At 38.8% G+C, this 14,066-nt stretch overlaps 1 protein-coding gene across 6 annotated transcripts in view; it reads right to left on the bottom strand.

Moving 5' to 3' along the window:
- The window catches only part of ECI2 (enoyl-CoA delta isomerase 2), a 30,834-nt gene continuing 19,410 nt past the window's right edge, over positions 2,643–14,066 (bottom strand). For all 6 annotated transcript variants that reach the window (XM_021387374.1, XM_021387370.1, XM_021387372.1 and 3 more), the window contains 7 exons: positions 12,658–12,849; positions 11,823–11,892; positions 10,263–10,365; positions 8,935–9,055; positions 6,350–6,439; positions 3,993–4,136; positions 2,643–3,207 (listed from right to left, as the gene is read on the bottom strand). In XM_021387374.1, the coding sequence (XP_021243049.1) occupies positions 3,052–3,207; positions 3,993–4,136; positions 6,350–6,439; positions 8,935–9,055; positions 10,263–10,365; positions 11,823–11,892; positions 12,658–12,849 (876 nt within the window). In that variant the 3' untranslated portion in view covers positions 2,643–3,051. The remainder of the gene's footprint in view (positions 3,208–3,992; positions 4,137–6,349; positions 6,440–8,934; positions 9,056–10,262; positions 10,366–11,822; positions 11,893–12,657; positions 12,850–14,066) is intronic.

Genomic DNA, 14,066 nt, shown 5'->3' with positions numbered 1-14,066 from the left:
CACAGAAAATCAGCATCAAAGAGTTGAGTTGGAAGGGACCGTCAAAGGCCATCTAGTCCAACTCCTCCACAACGAACAGGGACACCTACAGTGAGATCAGGTTGCTCAGAGCCCCATCCAGCCTGACCTTGGACGTCTCCAAGGATGGCGCATCCACCATGTCTCTGGGCAACCTGTTCTAGTGAATACAACACACTGCTGAAACACCATTTGTTACCTTGGTCTAGAAGCACCATGTACAAGCAGGCAAATGGCCTCTTTCCTTGTGAGATCCTTCTATGTGGTTTGTTGGGTTTTTTTTTCCACAATGTAGAGAAAAAATTCAAGTCTGCTTAAATCCATGCCTTCATTTTTTCACTTATGCCCTGTTTGCTTTCTTCACTCTATCATTTTATGGAGAAAAAATGCACTTTGCTTTTCTCAACATCAAGACTGCTCATTTTACTGTACCATTTTTAATCTTTTTTTTTTCCCCCCACCTGTGGCCCTGCTATTTTCAGAATTCCTTTACGGTTTCTTTACAGTTCCTGTTACAATTGAATTGTTGCGTTATGAAACTTAGTTTTGCTCAAAGACTACTTATATAAATAATGAGTTACAGTGGGTTATTGTGGAGATATTATTTCTTTGATACTACTTGGTTCCATTCACTTTGGTTTGTATTCTTCCTCAGCTTTCTTTTGTTGCCAAGCCTTGCTGATTCCCTTAGCTTTGCTCATTTGATTTTTATCTGAAACTCTGCTGAATTCACGTGTGGACGTGGTTAGTGGGCATGGTGGCTGGACTAGACGATTTTAGAGGTCTTTTCCAACCTGAATGATTCTATGATATTAGGCTACCTATCCATGTTCCCTACTCTTCATGTACTTGGTACCATCAAGATTCACTTCCCTTAATCGTTATTTGGTTCCTAGATTTATTCTGAAGTCCTTGTTTTTAGCACCATTGAAACATTTCTTCTTGGTACAACACTGGCAATAATCAACACTGAAATTTAGTCAATTCTGTCACCCAGAGTGGAATGTTTCCAGATGACAGAGCTACAGGACATCCTACAACACCATCTTTTCATGGTACACTGATAGATTCTCTCTGACAAAAGCCTATTACTAAGCAATACTATAAACTGAAAGCCCCTATTCATAGCTGATAAATACAAATATTTCCTAGTAAAATCTGTGTCTAATGATTTGCTTTTTGAATGAGACAGAAACTTGTATGTCATCCATCTGAATAAAGTAAAAGTGTTTCACTCAATGCATAAACTGTTATTCCTTATCAGTGCCCTTCTTTCAGGGGTTTGCTCTGTCTCCTGTCATTAAGAGCTTATGACCCAACCGAACAGTTTGAAGAAGATATGGAGCTTAAAGGATTTGATTTGAGGTGCATTGCAAACACTTTACATTTTACTAGACTGAAATACATCAAATAACTAAAGGTCTTACTCCTTTATCTATTACAGACAAAATAATTTTTATGGGCCAAAATATTTCAGTTATAAGTTTCACTATTTCTACTCAAACATGGTGTTTATATGCTTATGAGTGCTTCTCTGCTGATTTTCTTTTCCCTGAAGATAATTTGTGAAAAGTCAAAGAGAAAATAATTTTTAAGTAGAAAGAATCTTCTTATGCATTATTCCAAACAAGTTGCACAGTTAAGACTGTGATTCCCACATTGTACAGTAGATTCTGAGAAATGCTGCAGGGGCATCGTGTATATTCTAGGCTGCACTAAATCTTAAAACAAAATGACAAGAAAAAAAAAAAAAAGAACAGAGTTCCTTTAGTGTGAAAACCCTTATCAAACAGTTTGGAGAAAATTAGCATACAGGATCAGAGCAAAAGCACTGATGTTCTTATCAGCGAAAGCATTTGGAGCCTTTCTGGAGCGCTTGTGGTTTGATAAACATGCCAATACATGTTATATCTCTCAACTAGTATACTAGTGGGACCTAGAGCTATGCACTATTTAAGTTAGAGACCAATGACAAACCCATGAGTAACAGCATGCTTGTCAGGATGTTCTGAAGGAAGTTTGTGCAAAGTAAGAAGAGTTGAAAATGTATGATATGTTTTCTTTTGTATGTTCACAGCCTATTATTGGCAAGTGCTGAACATTAACACAAGCGCAATATGTATGCATTTGATTGCTGGTCAGCCAGGAGAACACGCAGGGAAATAAAAATGATTTAACCAGACAGATGACTTGGAGAAGACCTACTTTTTCTCCATGTGAGATTTTTTTCTTCCTAATGCTTCAAAACTACAGTATTTAGTGGGCAAATTTCATCAGCGTTTCATTTTACAGATTTTTCTTTGGTTGTGGGGATGTCTAGAACCATTACGGGTTTACTACGAGGGCACTTTCAAATTTGCTAGATTGAACCCCTTTCTTCAAACTACTACCAAAGAAGAAGATAAATAGAAAGCAAGGAAGATTGATTACCTTCTTCAAATAAACAAATATATATTTTTAGTATTCTAAATAACAACATTAAGAAGATGCCCATAGTCCCTGCCACATTTATTTCACATCCTCACAAGTAAGTATATTTGTAATAAGAGTATTTCATTAATACACTTCCAGAAATTCCCCTCTCACTGAGGATGTTTAAAAGTAGTAGTAATAATCAGCACAACTCTAATTAAATACTTATATTTATTTTTCATTAGTACAGCATTTTTTTCCCCACAGATGAAAAAAATCACTCGTAAGACATTGAAAAGCTGTCAGAAATACAGTGCTGTTGAATTTGTTCCTTCTTTCAAAAGGCAATCTACTTTAGTATTATTCAGAAACACCACTGCTGCCTACAGAATAATGAACGTTTTCCCTCAGACTGAATATCCATAAAGGATCCAAGGCACATAACACAGCATTAATTTCATGAAACAGTTTTAACCCAGTACTCTGTATAGAAATATAACACATCAAAAGGTAAAATTATTATTATTTGCAGAGAAAGCCTACTAAGGATAAGGGCAGACATGGCTATTGCCAGAAGGTGAATTGCTGTTTCCAGAACATTAACTGCTCTGCTGGTAAAGATTACAGTTTTGATTTCCTCTGAAAGAAGGTGACAAGAGCATTTAGGCATTCATCAGATAACCACCTCTCTGTGAGTACTTCACACTCTTGACTGTTGACAGCATGGAGCTTCTCCTTTTCCATATTTCGTAGCAGTTGCTTTGACACTGCCAAAGCCTGAAGGAGAAAGAGGAAAATAATATTTACATTCAGTGAGGAATATCAGGAAGTTATGTTTTCTGTACATTCATTTCAGAAAATCGCACAACAAACACAGTGGAAATCAAACCGGGTTGTATGAACGTTGTACCATCTAGCTCTTAGTCAACCCTTTAGCTGGAAGTAGGATACTACATTTAATTACTAAGGCTAATACGGTGGAGGTTCACGGGGAGCAAAACAGTAGTCCACCTAGTGCTCAGAAGAGAAGCAGATGAGCACAAGTGAAACCTATTTAACAACCTGTAGTGCCATATGTAACTTAGATTATCAGGAGTTGGCACCAGTGCCTCCTCTTGTCCAACACAACATAATACCACTGTGACCCAAGTAATTTTGCAAAGCCTAAACTAGTGAACAGGATGACGAAATTCAGCACAAAAGTAAGGCCAGCCAGCTTCATCCTGAGCACCCACAGTGCACATATTACTACTGCCAAAACAAAAAATCAAAGAGAAGGAATACAACCTGCACACAGCCTGCAAGTGGATTAAATAGCTAACATTCAATGTCTTTCAGCCATTGAGTCTCTGTGTAAAGTGCATTGTATTGAACTTAGCCAGGGTAAAAAAGAGGTATTTGTTCCTCAGCAGCAGAGGGACAGATCTGTGTTTGAAGCGAAATACACTGAGTTTTGTTATTTCAGTTAAGGATTACATGAAACCAAGTAACAACGTAGATTTGGCAGGAGGACTGGTAATGCAAAAGGCTAATAAAGTAGAGAAAAAAATTAAAATACTGACATTTTTGGGGAGACTTGCATAAGCTTTTAACCGTGCCCAAACTTCCTTCTGGAAAGTGCTGTCAGGAAAAACTTCATTCACAAGTCCCACAGCACAGGCTTCTGCTGCAGTCAGCTTTTTATTGAAAAGCAACATCTCATTTGCCTAAATGAAAAAAAAGCAGTGTGTGAGTGAACAAGACGCAAGACTTGAGGAACGTGACAGGAAAGGTACAAGCTTCCAAGGCACACATTTGTTTTAGGCTCTTGCCTGTTAAAAGTCTGCTCTCTGAGAAGAGCAGAGAATCACAGAAAAGATGAGGCTGGAAGGGACCTCTAGTCTAGCTGGAAGCTCAAGCAGGGTCAGTTGGAGCAGGCTGCCCCAGAGCATCTCCAAGGATGGAGACTTCACAGCCACGCTGCACAACCTTTTCTAGTGTTTCACCACCCTAGCTGTAAAATTCTTACATTCAGAGTTTCCTGTGTTTCAACGTGTGCCCCATTCCTCTTGCCCTTTCATGGGGCACCACTGACAAGAGCATGTCTCCATCTTCTTTACAAGCTTCCATAACGTATTTATAAACATTGGTAAGATTCCCCTGAGATCCTGCTCTTCATGTGAAACAGTTCCAGCTCTCTCAGCCTCTCCTCACACACAGTATGTTCCAGTGCTGTAATCATTTTTGTGGTTCTTTGCTTGTCCTTCTCAAGTATCTCCATGTCTCTCTTGCAGGAGAAGTCAAGACCATAATACAGCACTCACCAGTGCTAACCAAAGGAGAAGGATCACCTCACTCAATGTGAGGACACTGCTATGCCCAGTGCAGACCAGAATGATTTTAACCTTCTTTGCTGCAAGAGTACACGTTTAACTGGGTGTCTTCCATGACGCCCAGGTCCTTCTCTCAAAGCTGCTTTCCAGCCATACAGTCCACAGCCTGCACTAGTACATGGCTCCCCCAAGTGCAGGACGTTGTATTTTCCTGTGCTGAACTCGAAGAGATTCTCAGGTTTGTCTGGGTCCCTTTGATTATCTCCTCTCAGTTTTCTATCATCTGCAAACATGCTGAGTCCCATTATCTTTGTCTCAGTTAAGTTGTGAAGTATTAAACCCAGTATCAGCTCCAGGGGTACACCACTAGCGACTGGCCTCCAGCTCCTACTGTTCACCAAGAGCCTATGTCTTTTTTAGCAGAGCCTCACCTGCCCTGCCTGTCCCTGCAGAAAGACCCAGTACAGTCCATTGCGACACACAACAGGGCTCTGCCCATCAGGTTTCACTTTTGCCAGAGATGCAGTGGCTCTGGGACTGAGCCAAGGCTTCTGCTCCTCTTGCTTGTTCCTCATGCTGCATGCACTGGTATAGAAACATTCCAAAGGTGCTTCACTGTAGCCAACAACTGATGGAGCAGACTGAAGGATCTCACTAACATGCAGTCCCTCAAATTTTGGTGTGCCAATCCATAGCTTATCACTGGCAAGCCTGGTTTTTATCTCCTTTCCCCTACAAATCTGGTTAAATGCTCTGTTCATCAGCCCTGCTAACTCCTGCACAAAAATCCTTTGCACCCTCTGAGAAAGGTGCATCCTATGGTGTTATGTAGACCACCCCATGACCCGGAAGCCCAAAATCCTGTTGGTGTCATCAGCCTTAGAGCCACATATTGATGAGCCAACCAAGACGTTTCTTGAGAGTGCTCTTTTTTTTTTTAAAAAAAATCTCTTTTCATAGAATCATAGAACTAGCTAGGTTGGAAAAGACCTACAAGATCATCCAGTCCAACCATCCACCTACCACCAATAACCCCACTAAACCATCTCTCTCACCACAACATCTAAACGTTTCTTGAATGCCTTCAGGGGCAGTGACTCAACCACCTCCCTGGACAGCCCTTTCCAGCACCTGATTGCTCTTTCAGAAAAGTAGTATTTCCTGATGTCCAGCCTAAATCTCCCCTGGCGCAACTTGAGGCCATTCCCCCTCATCCTGTCACTAGTTATAAGAGAGAAGAGGCCGACCCCAGCTCACTACAACCTCCCTTCAGGTAGTTACAGAGAGCAATAAGGTCACGTCTGAGCCTCCTCTTCTTTTACATCGTTCCCTCCCATTGCTGGAAAAAAGATACAACCTTTCACTATATAGAAATAGTCTCAGATAGGTGGAGGAAGCCATAACAAAGACAACTTCCATCAACATCATTCTATGGCTTTACCAGCGTTCAGTCCTCTGTTAAAGTCCTTGTGCTGATACTCTCTTTGGTTCAAAACATGTGAACAGGAGTTTTCTTCAAGGACTCCGTGTGACTCTGCTTGCTCTAACAGCTGGAGAACACTGACACAAAGTTCAGAAGATCCTACATACAGCGCAGGCATTCTTACCTTGGCTGAGCCCATGATTTTTGGAAACAGGTAAGAGGAACATCCTTCTGGACTCTGACCAAGTTGACTAAACGGGGTATGAAATGTAGCCTGGAAAACAACAACAAATAAAAGCAACAAACCTCACAACAGAGCTTGGTACTAGGATTTAGTTTTCATTTTCCAGTTTTTAATATAACAGTGTTCACCAGAAACAGATTTGAACTTTTACCATAGTAGGCTTTAACTATCATCTGATAACACAGCTTCAACCTTTCAATGCACATAAGAATTGTCTATATGTATATAATTCAATTCCTTTATCTTAAAACTCCATTGATGAAATTACCTTCTTTGAACGGAGGGCTTGGAAAACTAATCTGCGTAAGCAAAAGCTTTGTAAGAAGAACGTTCATACATATCTACCCCCAAAGTTATTAAGTGTATAGCCCAAATAATTTGGGAGGTAAAGAGAATTTTCCTCTCTGAAAGCACACTAAATTTATTCTACTGCTGAAAAATTCAAGTCATTGAATCTTCTTTCCTCAAATTTTCTAAAAATTTGAAAAAGAAATCTGTGGCAGAAATGTATTGTGGGATCACACAAAACCAAACCCTATTTACAAGTTAAAACTTAAATGCAAAGCTTTGTGTTTTGACAACTCAGATCAACTTTAAGCAAGGAAGACAGAAGGCTTGCCTTTTAAAAATATGAACTAATACATGAAGAGTGCTTACTGCCAATTAAGCTTTCATTGTAGAAGGTAATCATCTTGTACTGTACTGCAGGTGACTATATAGTAGGACCTATCAATAGGCTTCCTAACAAGCTTGGGATATCTGTATGATGGAAAGTTTGTACTAAAAGGTTAGGCATCTGCAAGGATACAGGCTAGTGTAACTGGTTCTGCTTTAGCAAGGGGAGGAGAAAGGGTGTTCCAGGAACTGGAGCCAAAACCAGTGCAGAAGGCATTCTTATCTGATACCCATTCAATTCTATCTCCTATGTTGTACTTAGGACAGGCTGTACACTGTCCTATAAACCTGGCCATTCTGTGAATGCTTGGCTGGGAATAAAATCAGTCTGGACGTAACAATGCTGGACACTTGTAGAGTAGGCCATATCAATGCCTAAACGAAACTAGCAGAAAAAGTACAACATAGTCTGGATGAGGATGACCTTACTACATGGATTTCACAGTCCTGGAAAAGGAAGAAGAGAGAATACTCATCTTTGAAAAGACCTCAATAAACTTTTTAGTGCAGGTAGGAAGGTACTAACAGATATTCTCAGCTAAATCACAAGCCCATCATTGACTTTAAATACAAGTACAGAGGGAGATAAAGCTGTGTTGTATGACTAAGGGTGAGACAAGAGTGCAGAGATTTGAAAAAATAGAAATACAAAGCAAAAATAAGATGCAACTAAATCTAAGTTAATTTATAGGTGCCAGAGACACTAAGACAAGGGGGAATTTATCACAATTCAAAATAGTCTTAATAAACTGAAGAAGTATGAATAAGAAGGTATTATTTAGTATCGACAAGCTTGGCAGGAATTACTCTGTGTACAATACATGATAGGAACTACTCTTTAACTGACAGCTCTACAATAAAGAGTCTAGGGGTTACAACAGATCACAAGTACACAAATCAAGTGACATTCTGGGATGCCAAAACAGAAATACAGTGTGCAAAATGTGGAGAAGTTTTTCTTACTTTGTGGCAGTAGGACATGAGCTGGACTGATGTATTCAGTTTGTATTATTATGCTTAAAGAAAGACAAGGAACAACTATAAGGAGTCCAGAAGAATGTGATTACAGGCCTAAGAAAGCATATGAGGAAAAAATAAAGCTCAAAAAAGAAAAGATTAAGACAGCGGATGTAAACCTGAAATATATCTAACAGTCTAAGTGCACACTGAAAGCTATTACAAGAGAGGATGAATGTGTTAGATTCGGGAACGAGAATCAAAAAGATCATCCTGCAGCAAGAAAAGATCAGATGGGAAGGGAGGAAGAGGGAGGACCCAAAAACCTTCTGATAACAGATATCTATGAACTGGAATAGACTGTATGAATTACGTATGTTATACAAGCATATGTTGGGAGTGACATAGTCAAAGACAATCCTTTTGGGGCAAGCAACACTTAGTCTTGCAGATCAGTTTTTCCTAAGTCTCATAGTGATAAAGCCAGTCTAACATGGCCTTTGAGGAAAAATCTAACACAGTGCTGAGGCAGAATTCAAAGTGCCACCCATCACTGGCAGTTATGCAAGTAATAGCTTGCCTAAAATTAACTAACAACTTGGGCTAAGTTCTGCTTAAAAACCGTATACAGATAAACGACAGAGAGCATAAAAAATAAGCTATATAATACAATTATGTGCTACGTTTTAAGATGCATATTAAACACTGGCTGATGCACAACCCTAGGCAGGTAATTAATAGAAGTGTTCCTCAATGTGATAGAAAAGGCATTTATACCTGTCTTCCGTGTGTTTGATGGTTTGTTTTTCTGTCAGACTACTCTGCACCAAGTAACACTTGCTACAGAAGGAGCCATAAAGACTGTCTTGGGATCAGCTGTGTAATATACTCACCTTGTCAGAAGCATAGACAACATCAAACAATGCAAGGAGCGTTACAGAGATTCCAATAGCTGGGCCATTCACCACTGCAATCAGTGGTTTAGGAAAATCGATGAAACTACCCACAAACTCTCTGAAAAGGAGAAACAAGGTAAGAGACATTCCAGTCTCTTCTGTTAAATATAAACCACTTTCAAAACAAAAATGATTAGACACTGCATAACAAAAAACATAAGCTATGTCCTAGTTAGTATACATTGTAGACCCTTTCCCAAATGAATACTAGCAAGGAAAAGAAGAACTATTTTAAATACTTATATCTCCTTGCCAACTAAGAATCAAACATGCACGTCAGCTCAGCCTTCCTAATTAACTGCAATCAAATTTTGAAAGCAACGCCTTCTTCAGCTACAGTTGCTGAATGCAGCTCGCTAACAAGTCTTTCACCTCACCCATTTCAATTCTACTCTTCCAATAGCCCTTTCCTTCACAGATTCTATTCTGCACTGAAGCTCCAAGCAGGTACCAAAATTGCGATGTTACCACAACACAGAATTCCCTAGTGCTGTTCTGCACACGGTTGAGGAACAGAGCTTTGTTTCTTTTGATAGCTATTTCTTCCAAGAAGTTAAAAATGCATTCTCAAAATACAATCTCTTGAAGAAGTAAACAGTGTTATAAAGACTCCACTTCTCTGGCACCTTTGTCCATCCATTGCAACGAAGCACCGTGCCTGTGTCATACTTATAGCATAACGAATACAGTCTTCTCACAAAAGCAAGATGAAAGAACAAGAGACCATGAGACTATGCATCGTGTGGAATACTCTGCAGAACACTACAGACTGGAGCACCACTAAATAACACTTCCTGCAACCGATTCCAACTGTATCGTTATCACTTTGTAACAGGCAACTGCGAGCCACAGGCAGCTTGCCCAAGTAAAAGCTGCAAAACTGAGCGCTTCGCTTACAGTTCCTATTTAAATTATAAATCAAAGCACAGTTTACAAACTGTAGAGTCAAAAACATGTTTTTGTCACTTTATCTGTATGTACTTTGGGGGCTAAAAATGAAAACCAAGTCTGTACCATCACCGTGCTTAAAAGATTACACAAGGATTTCTAACATGCACCACATTTCCTCATTTATTTCTTATGATTAATGCTCCTTCTCCCACACGGTCTTCGTGTTTACACACACGGTGAGCTCTTAGACACAGTCACCTAATTGGATGTATCATAGTGTAACTTGGCTCCTGCTGTCATGTTTTCTAACAAGGCCTGCAAATTATTTTACCCATAACTGTAACGTATGCATATTTAAAAACAAGATGTTTTACTTGAGTAATTCTGCTCCGTCTTTTGTCATCTTTTTCATTTCACTGGGCGGGACATTATAAAAATTATTCAGATCATTTCCACTTGTATAGTACTCTCCATTTCCTGCAAAGAACAGATATAAATAAACACACAAATGATTTCTAAGTAGGTAGAGAAGCTTTCATTTACTACGTTTACGTAAGAATTTCACTCTACGCATCCAACGCTATTAAGTAATTAGAGAGCTTGTCTTGAAGTACAAAAGTACCTTTAAGGACATCTACAACGACAGTTCAAAATAAGTTTTGACTAAGACTTCACTGAAAAACAGTGGGTAAGTAAGTGAAGAATATTAAATTTAAAAGATTTGAGACAAAAACAATAATTCATTTTCTGTAGCGCTGTCAGCTGAAAAAAATCCATCTTTTATTTTTTTCCCTGCATACTCGTTCAGATTTTTGCTGTCACTTCAGTCAGTCCCACAGTAACAAGTGAGAAATATATATATTTTAAAACATGAAAATGGAAATGTATTTTTATGCATCTCAATTCATTCCCCTTCAAACTGACAAAGGACTCAAAAGTAGACAGAATAGTCTATTTAACATGTTGAGCAAGTTTCACTTTCATTCTGATGCGCTAAGAAAATGGCATAGCGTATAACACTGCCTTGAAATCATTCTATTGAAAGATTTATTCATCGATAAGAAGCAGAGAACTTACTGGTGAACGTACAAGATAATCTGAGGCACCACGAAAGAAAGCAAGGAGTATTTAAAAGCCAGACTGTATGATTGAACTGTCCAAATCATCCTATACGCAATGAAGATAGGCCAGAAAGGCAGCGCCTGCATTAACCATTCTGTCTCTCACACCCGCACTTGCCACCACGTTGTGCAGTCAGCATCAGAAACAAACAAAAGGGTCCTCTAAAGAATTCAAATGCTATGAATTCTGAGCTGCTAGATTTCACAAGCAGCATCAGTTTGGGCTTCCCTTTCACATTATAGCTGCGGTCATCCAACTGTACTCATCATGCATCTGGTGACTGCGATACAGCAGGGCTTGGCTGCAGCATCCCTGCCAAATTGTTTCCTACAGCAGCCCCAGAAGAATCAAGAAGCCGAAGATCAGCTTTTCTAATGATCATACATAAATACATAGCAGAAACTTTGTCTTGCACATGTCAGTGCAGCACTTGAGGGGCTTGTTTTTAGTACGTTCCAATGTATCACAGAAGTCGAGAGAGTTAACTAAATCCATACAAACAAACTCCAAAAGCAGTAGGGAAAATGCTATGGAGCAAATGCATCATCTCCTCAAAGGTAATAAAGTCCTCAGGAGTATTCCATGTTTGTCTTTTCGTCTCAGAAACTGCAAGCTTGCTAAAGAATTTGAAACACCACTTTTAAATAATTTTGCCAAAACACTTTAGAAAAGCTTCAGCCTACTCTAGAGGAAAGAATTTCCCCATTTACACAATTCTATCTTAGCCTAAACGTGAGGTAGATAGTTCATGTCAGTGCTGTACTTCGACACAAAATAAAGCAAATCTAAGAGAAGTATATTAAGTATTGTACCAGTAATAACTGCTATGGTAGAATCATCTTTGGCAGCTTCTTGAAGCGCTTTGATAATTTCTCTGTACATCTGCAGAAGAGGAAAATCAACAAAATATAACTGTGATGCTGCAAAACGTCATACGTGTCATACAAAGGAGATTCACACTGACAACTCGTCTTTGCAACACTCAGACTTCAAATGCAAATCTCAAGGTCAGAATAAGATCCCTTGGAAAATACACATTAACTGGAAACAGCTAATTTGAAAAGCTAGGAAACAGTCTAAGTCGGCAAAATATTATATTAAAAAATTAGCAGCAGTGGGGTGAAATTCCTCTCCTAGTACCACTGCAGTTGTGAAATAGGATGATCACAATACTCCCAGCAGGAGAGATTTCCTCATGGAGATAGCTACAGGAGGAGAACTATCTAGACATACACATGACGCTGCTAAGCTGAATTAGGCTGCATACACTGTGTTATAAGCAAGGCTACAGTCAAATCTTGCCTCCACAAAACAAACTTGTCCTCTTTCAGTTTACCATTTTAGTTTGGTGCAGCCCATGATCCTATAATAAGTTTGGCAGAAGAAAAAGGGAAAAAAAAGGAAAGATTTTTAAAAAGATACAGGAAAGCCCAGTCTGTAAAACATTAGTAGTTTGATTTTGTACTAGATCTTCATGTCTTAGGCTGTCACTGTTTGTCAATATACTCAACCCTTATAAAATTCTGACCACCATACTTCAAGTAGTTCTGCTGAACTCGTAGCAATGATTCTTGAAAAACCTAAGCGGCTTAATCAGGAAAGAAAAAATAAATAAAACCAATAATTCTTGCAAATTAATTTCTTTACCTTGTGATTGATAGCATTTTTCTTATCAGGTCGGTTAAACATTATCTTTGTGATATTGTTACTGGTGGTGACTACTAGGGTTTCGTAGCCACCATGACTGCTCTCTTCTGGAGAAGTATCTTTTTTCTGGCCAGCAGATTCTGCAGAGATCAAACTTGAGACAAGTTTAGTATATTCATGTCTGGCGTTATCCTGTAATAAACAAATAAAAATCATAGAAAGTTATATTTTTTTATGCTATTCATAAAATGGCCACCTATAGAAAAAAAAGAGGAGGAGTGTGCTTCAGGACACGATAAAATCTCCATCAGAGACTATGCTAATCCACAAAGAGAGAACATGTTGTATTTAAACACCGCAAATCATGCATAAAAACAGCCTGGAAAGCAGCAGCCATCAGATCTGCAAAATGAAAGTGCATAGATACTGTGACAATAACAACATTGATTTTGTTTAAGAATTGTCCTTTCCATGCCTAAGATTACCGGAAAGACCTTTTTTATAATCCCAGCATTTCCATGCCTCTGGGGATCCTTTGTTTTTGCTTTCTAGTTGGACATTTCTCCAACCAAATGAAAGGGTTTTTTTAGTTTAGAACATGTGCGGCTCAAACGCATCCATGGCATTTTAAAACTGTTTGAAGATACTGTTTATTATTTCGCACAAATACAATGTACAAAAGCTGACAGAATCCTGCCTCCCTATTTCTATCGTAAACAATGATTTAAAGGAACTGTAAATTGATGGTTTTACAACCTATTTTCTGGAAAAGGTGCTTTGGGCACTTATATAATATCTAGCACACAAAAGTGTGTATTTCCTCTCTACTAGAACTTCACGAGCAAGTTCATCTCCTTAAGTATGCCTTTGGTATTCCTGAAACAAAACAAACGCAAAAAGGAACAACTAAATAAAAAAGCAAAAAATACCCCCAAAGGCCCCCACAAATCTTTTCCTAGCTCCTGCTCTCTTTCAAACACACTTCCCGGTGAAGTCCTGGCCTCGCTGAATTCCTCTCCTATAAGAATATGTTACCTTCATGAAATTATCCATGTGGGTTTAAAGAAAACCAAACTCACACGAACAAAAAAACACCCCAACTCTGTATTAAGCAGTATCTTTGACTAATCACAAAAACTATTCCTGAACAGCAGGCCTAATGCACTAGTGAGGCATTCAGTTTTTCCTTCGTTTACTAGTAGCGTAAGAGGTCAACTTCTTAAAATGACAATGTTATCAAAATCACGCTGGATTCACAGATTTGTTCTTTGTTGTAAGAAGTAAGAGATTCAATCCATCTTCCTTAAAAAGAACAGCAGAATACAAAAATGTGAAAAACTATTTTTATCGAAAGTCACTATACATACAGGTCTCTTATGCTGACATGAGCTGTTAGTAGTAACTGAAAT

This window comes from Numida meleagris, chromosome 2 (genome assembly GCF_002078875.1).
Source record: "Numida meleagris isolate 19003 breed g44 Domestic line chromosome 2, NumMel1.0, whole genome shotgun sequence".
NCBI lineage: Eukaryota > Metazoa > Chordata > Aves > Galliformes > Numididae > Numida > Numida meleagris.
The sequence above is the reverse complement of the archived record's forward strand: the minus strand, read 5'-3'. Positions and strand labels throughout refer to the sequence as shown.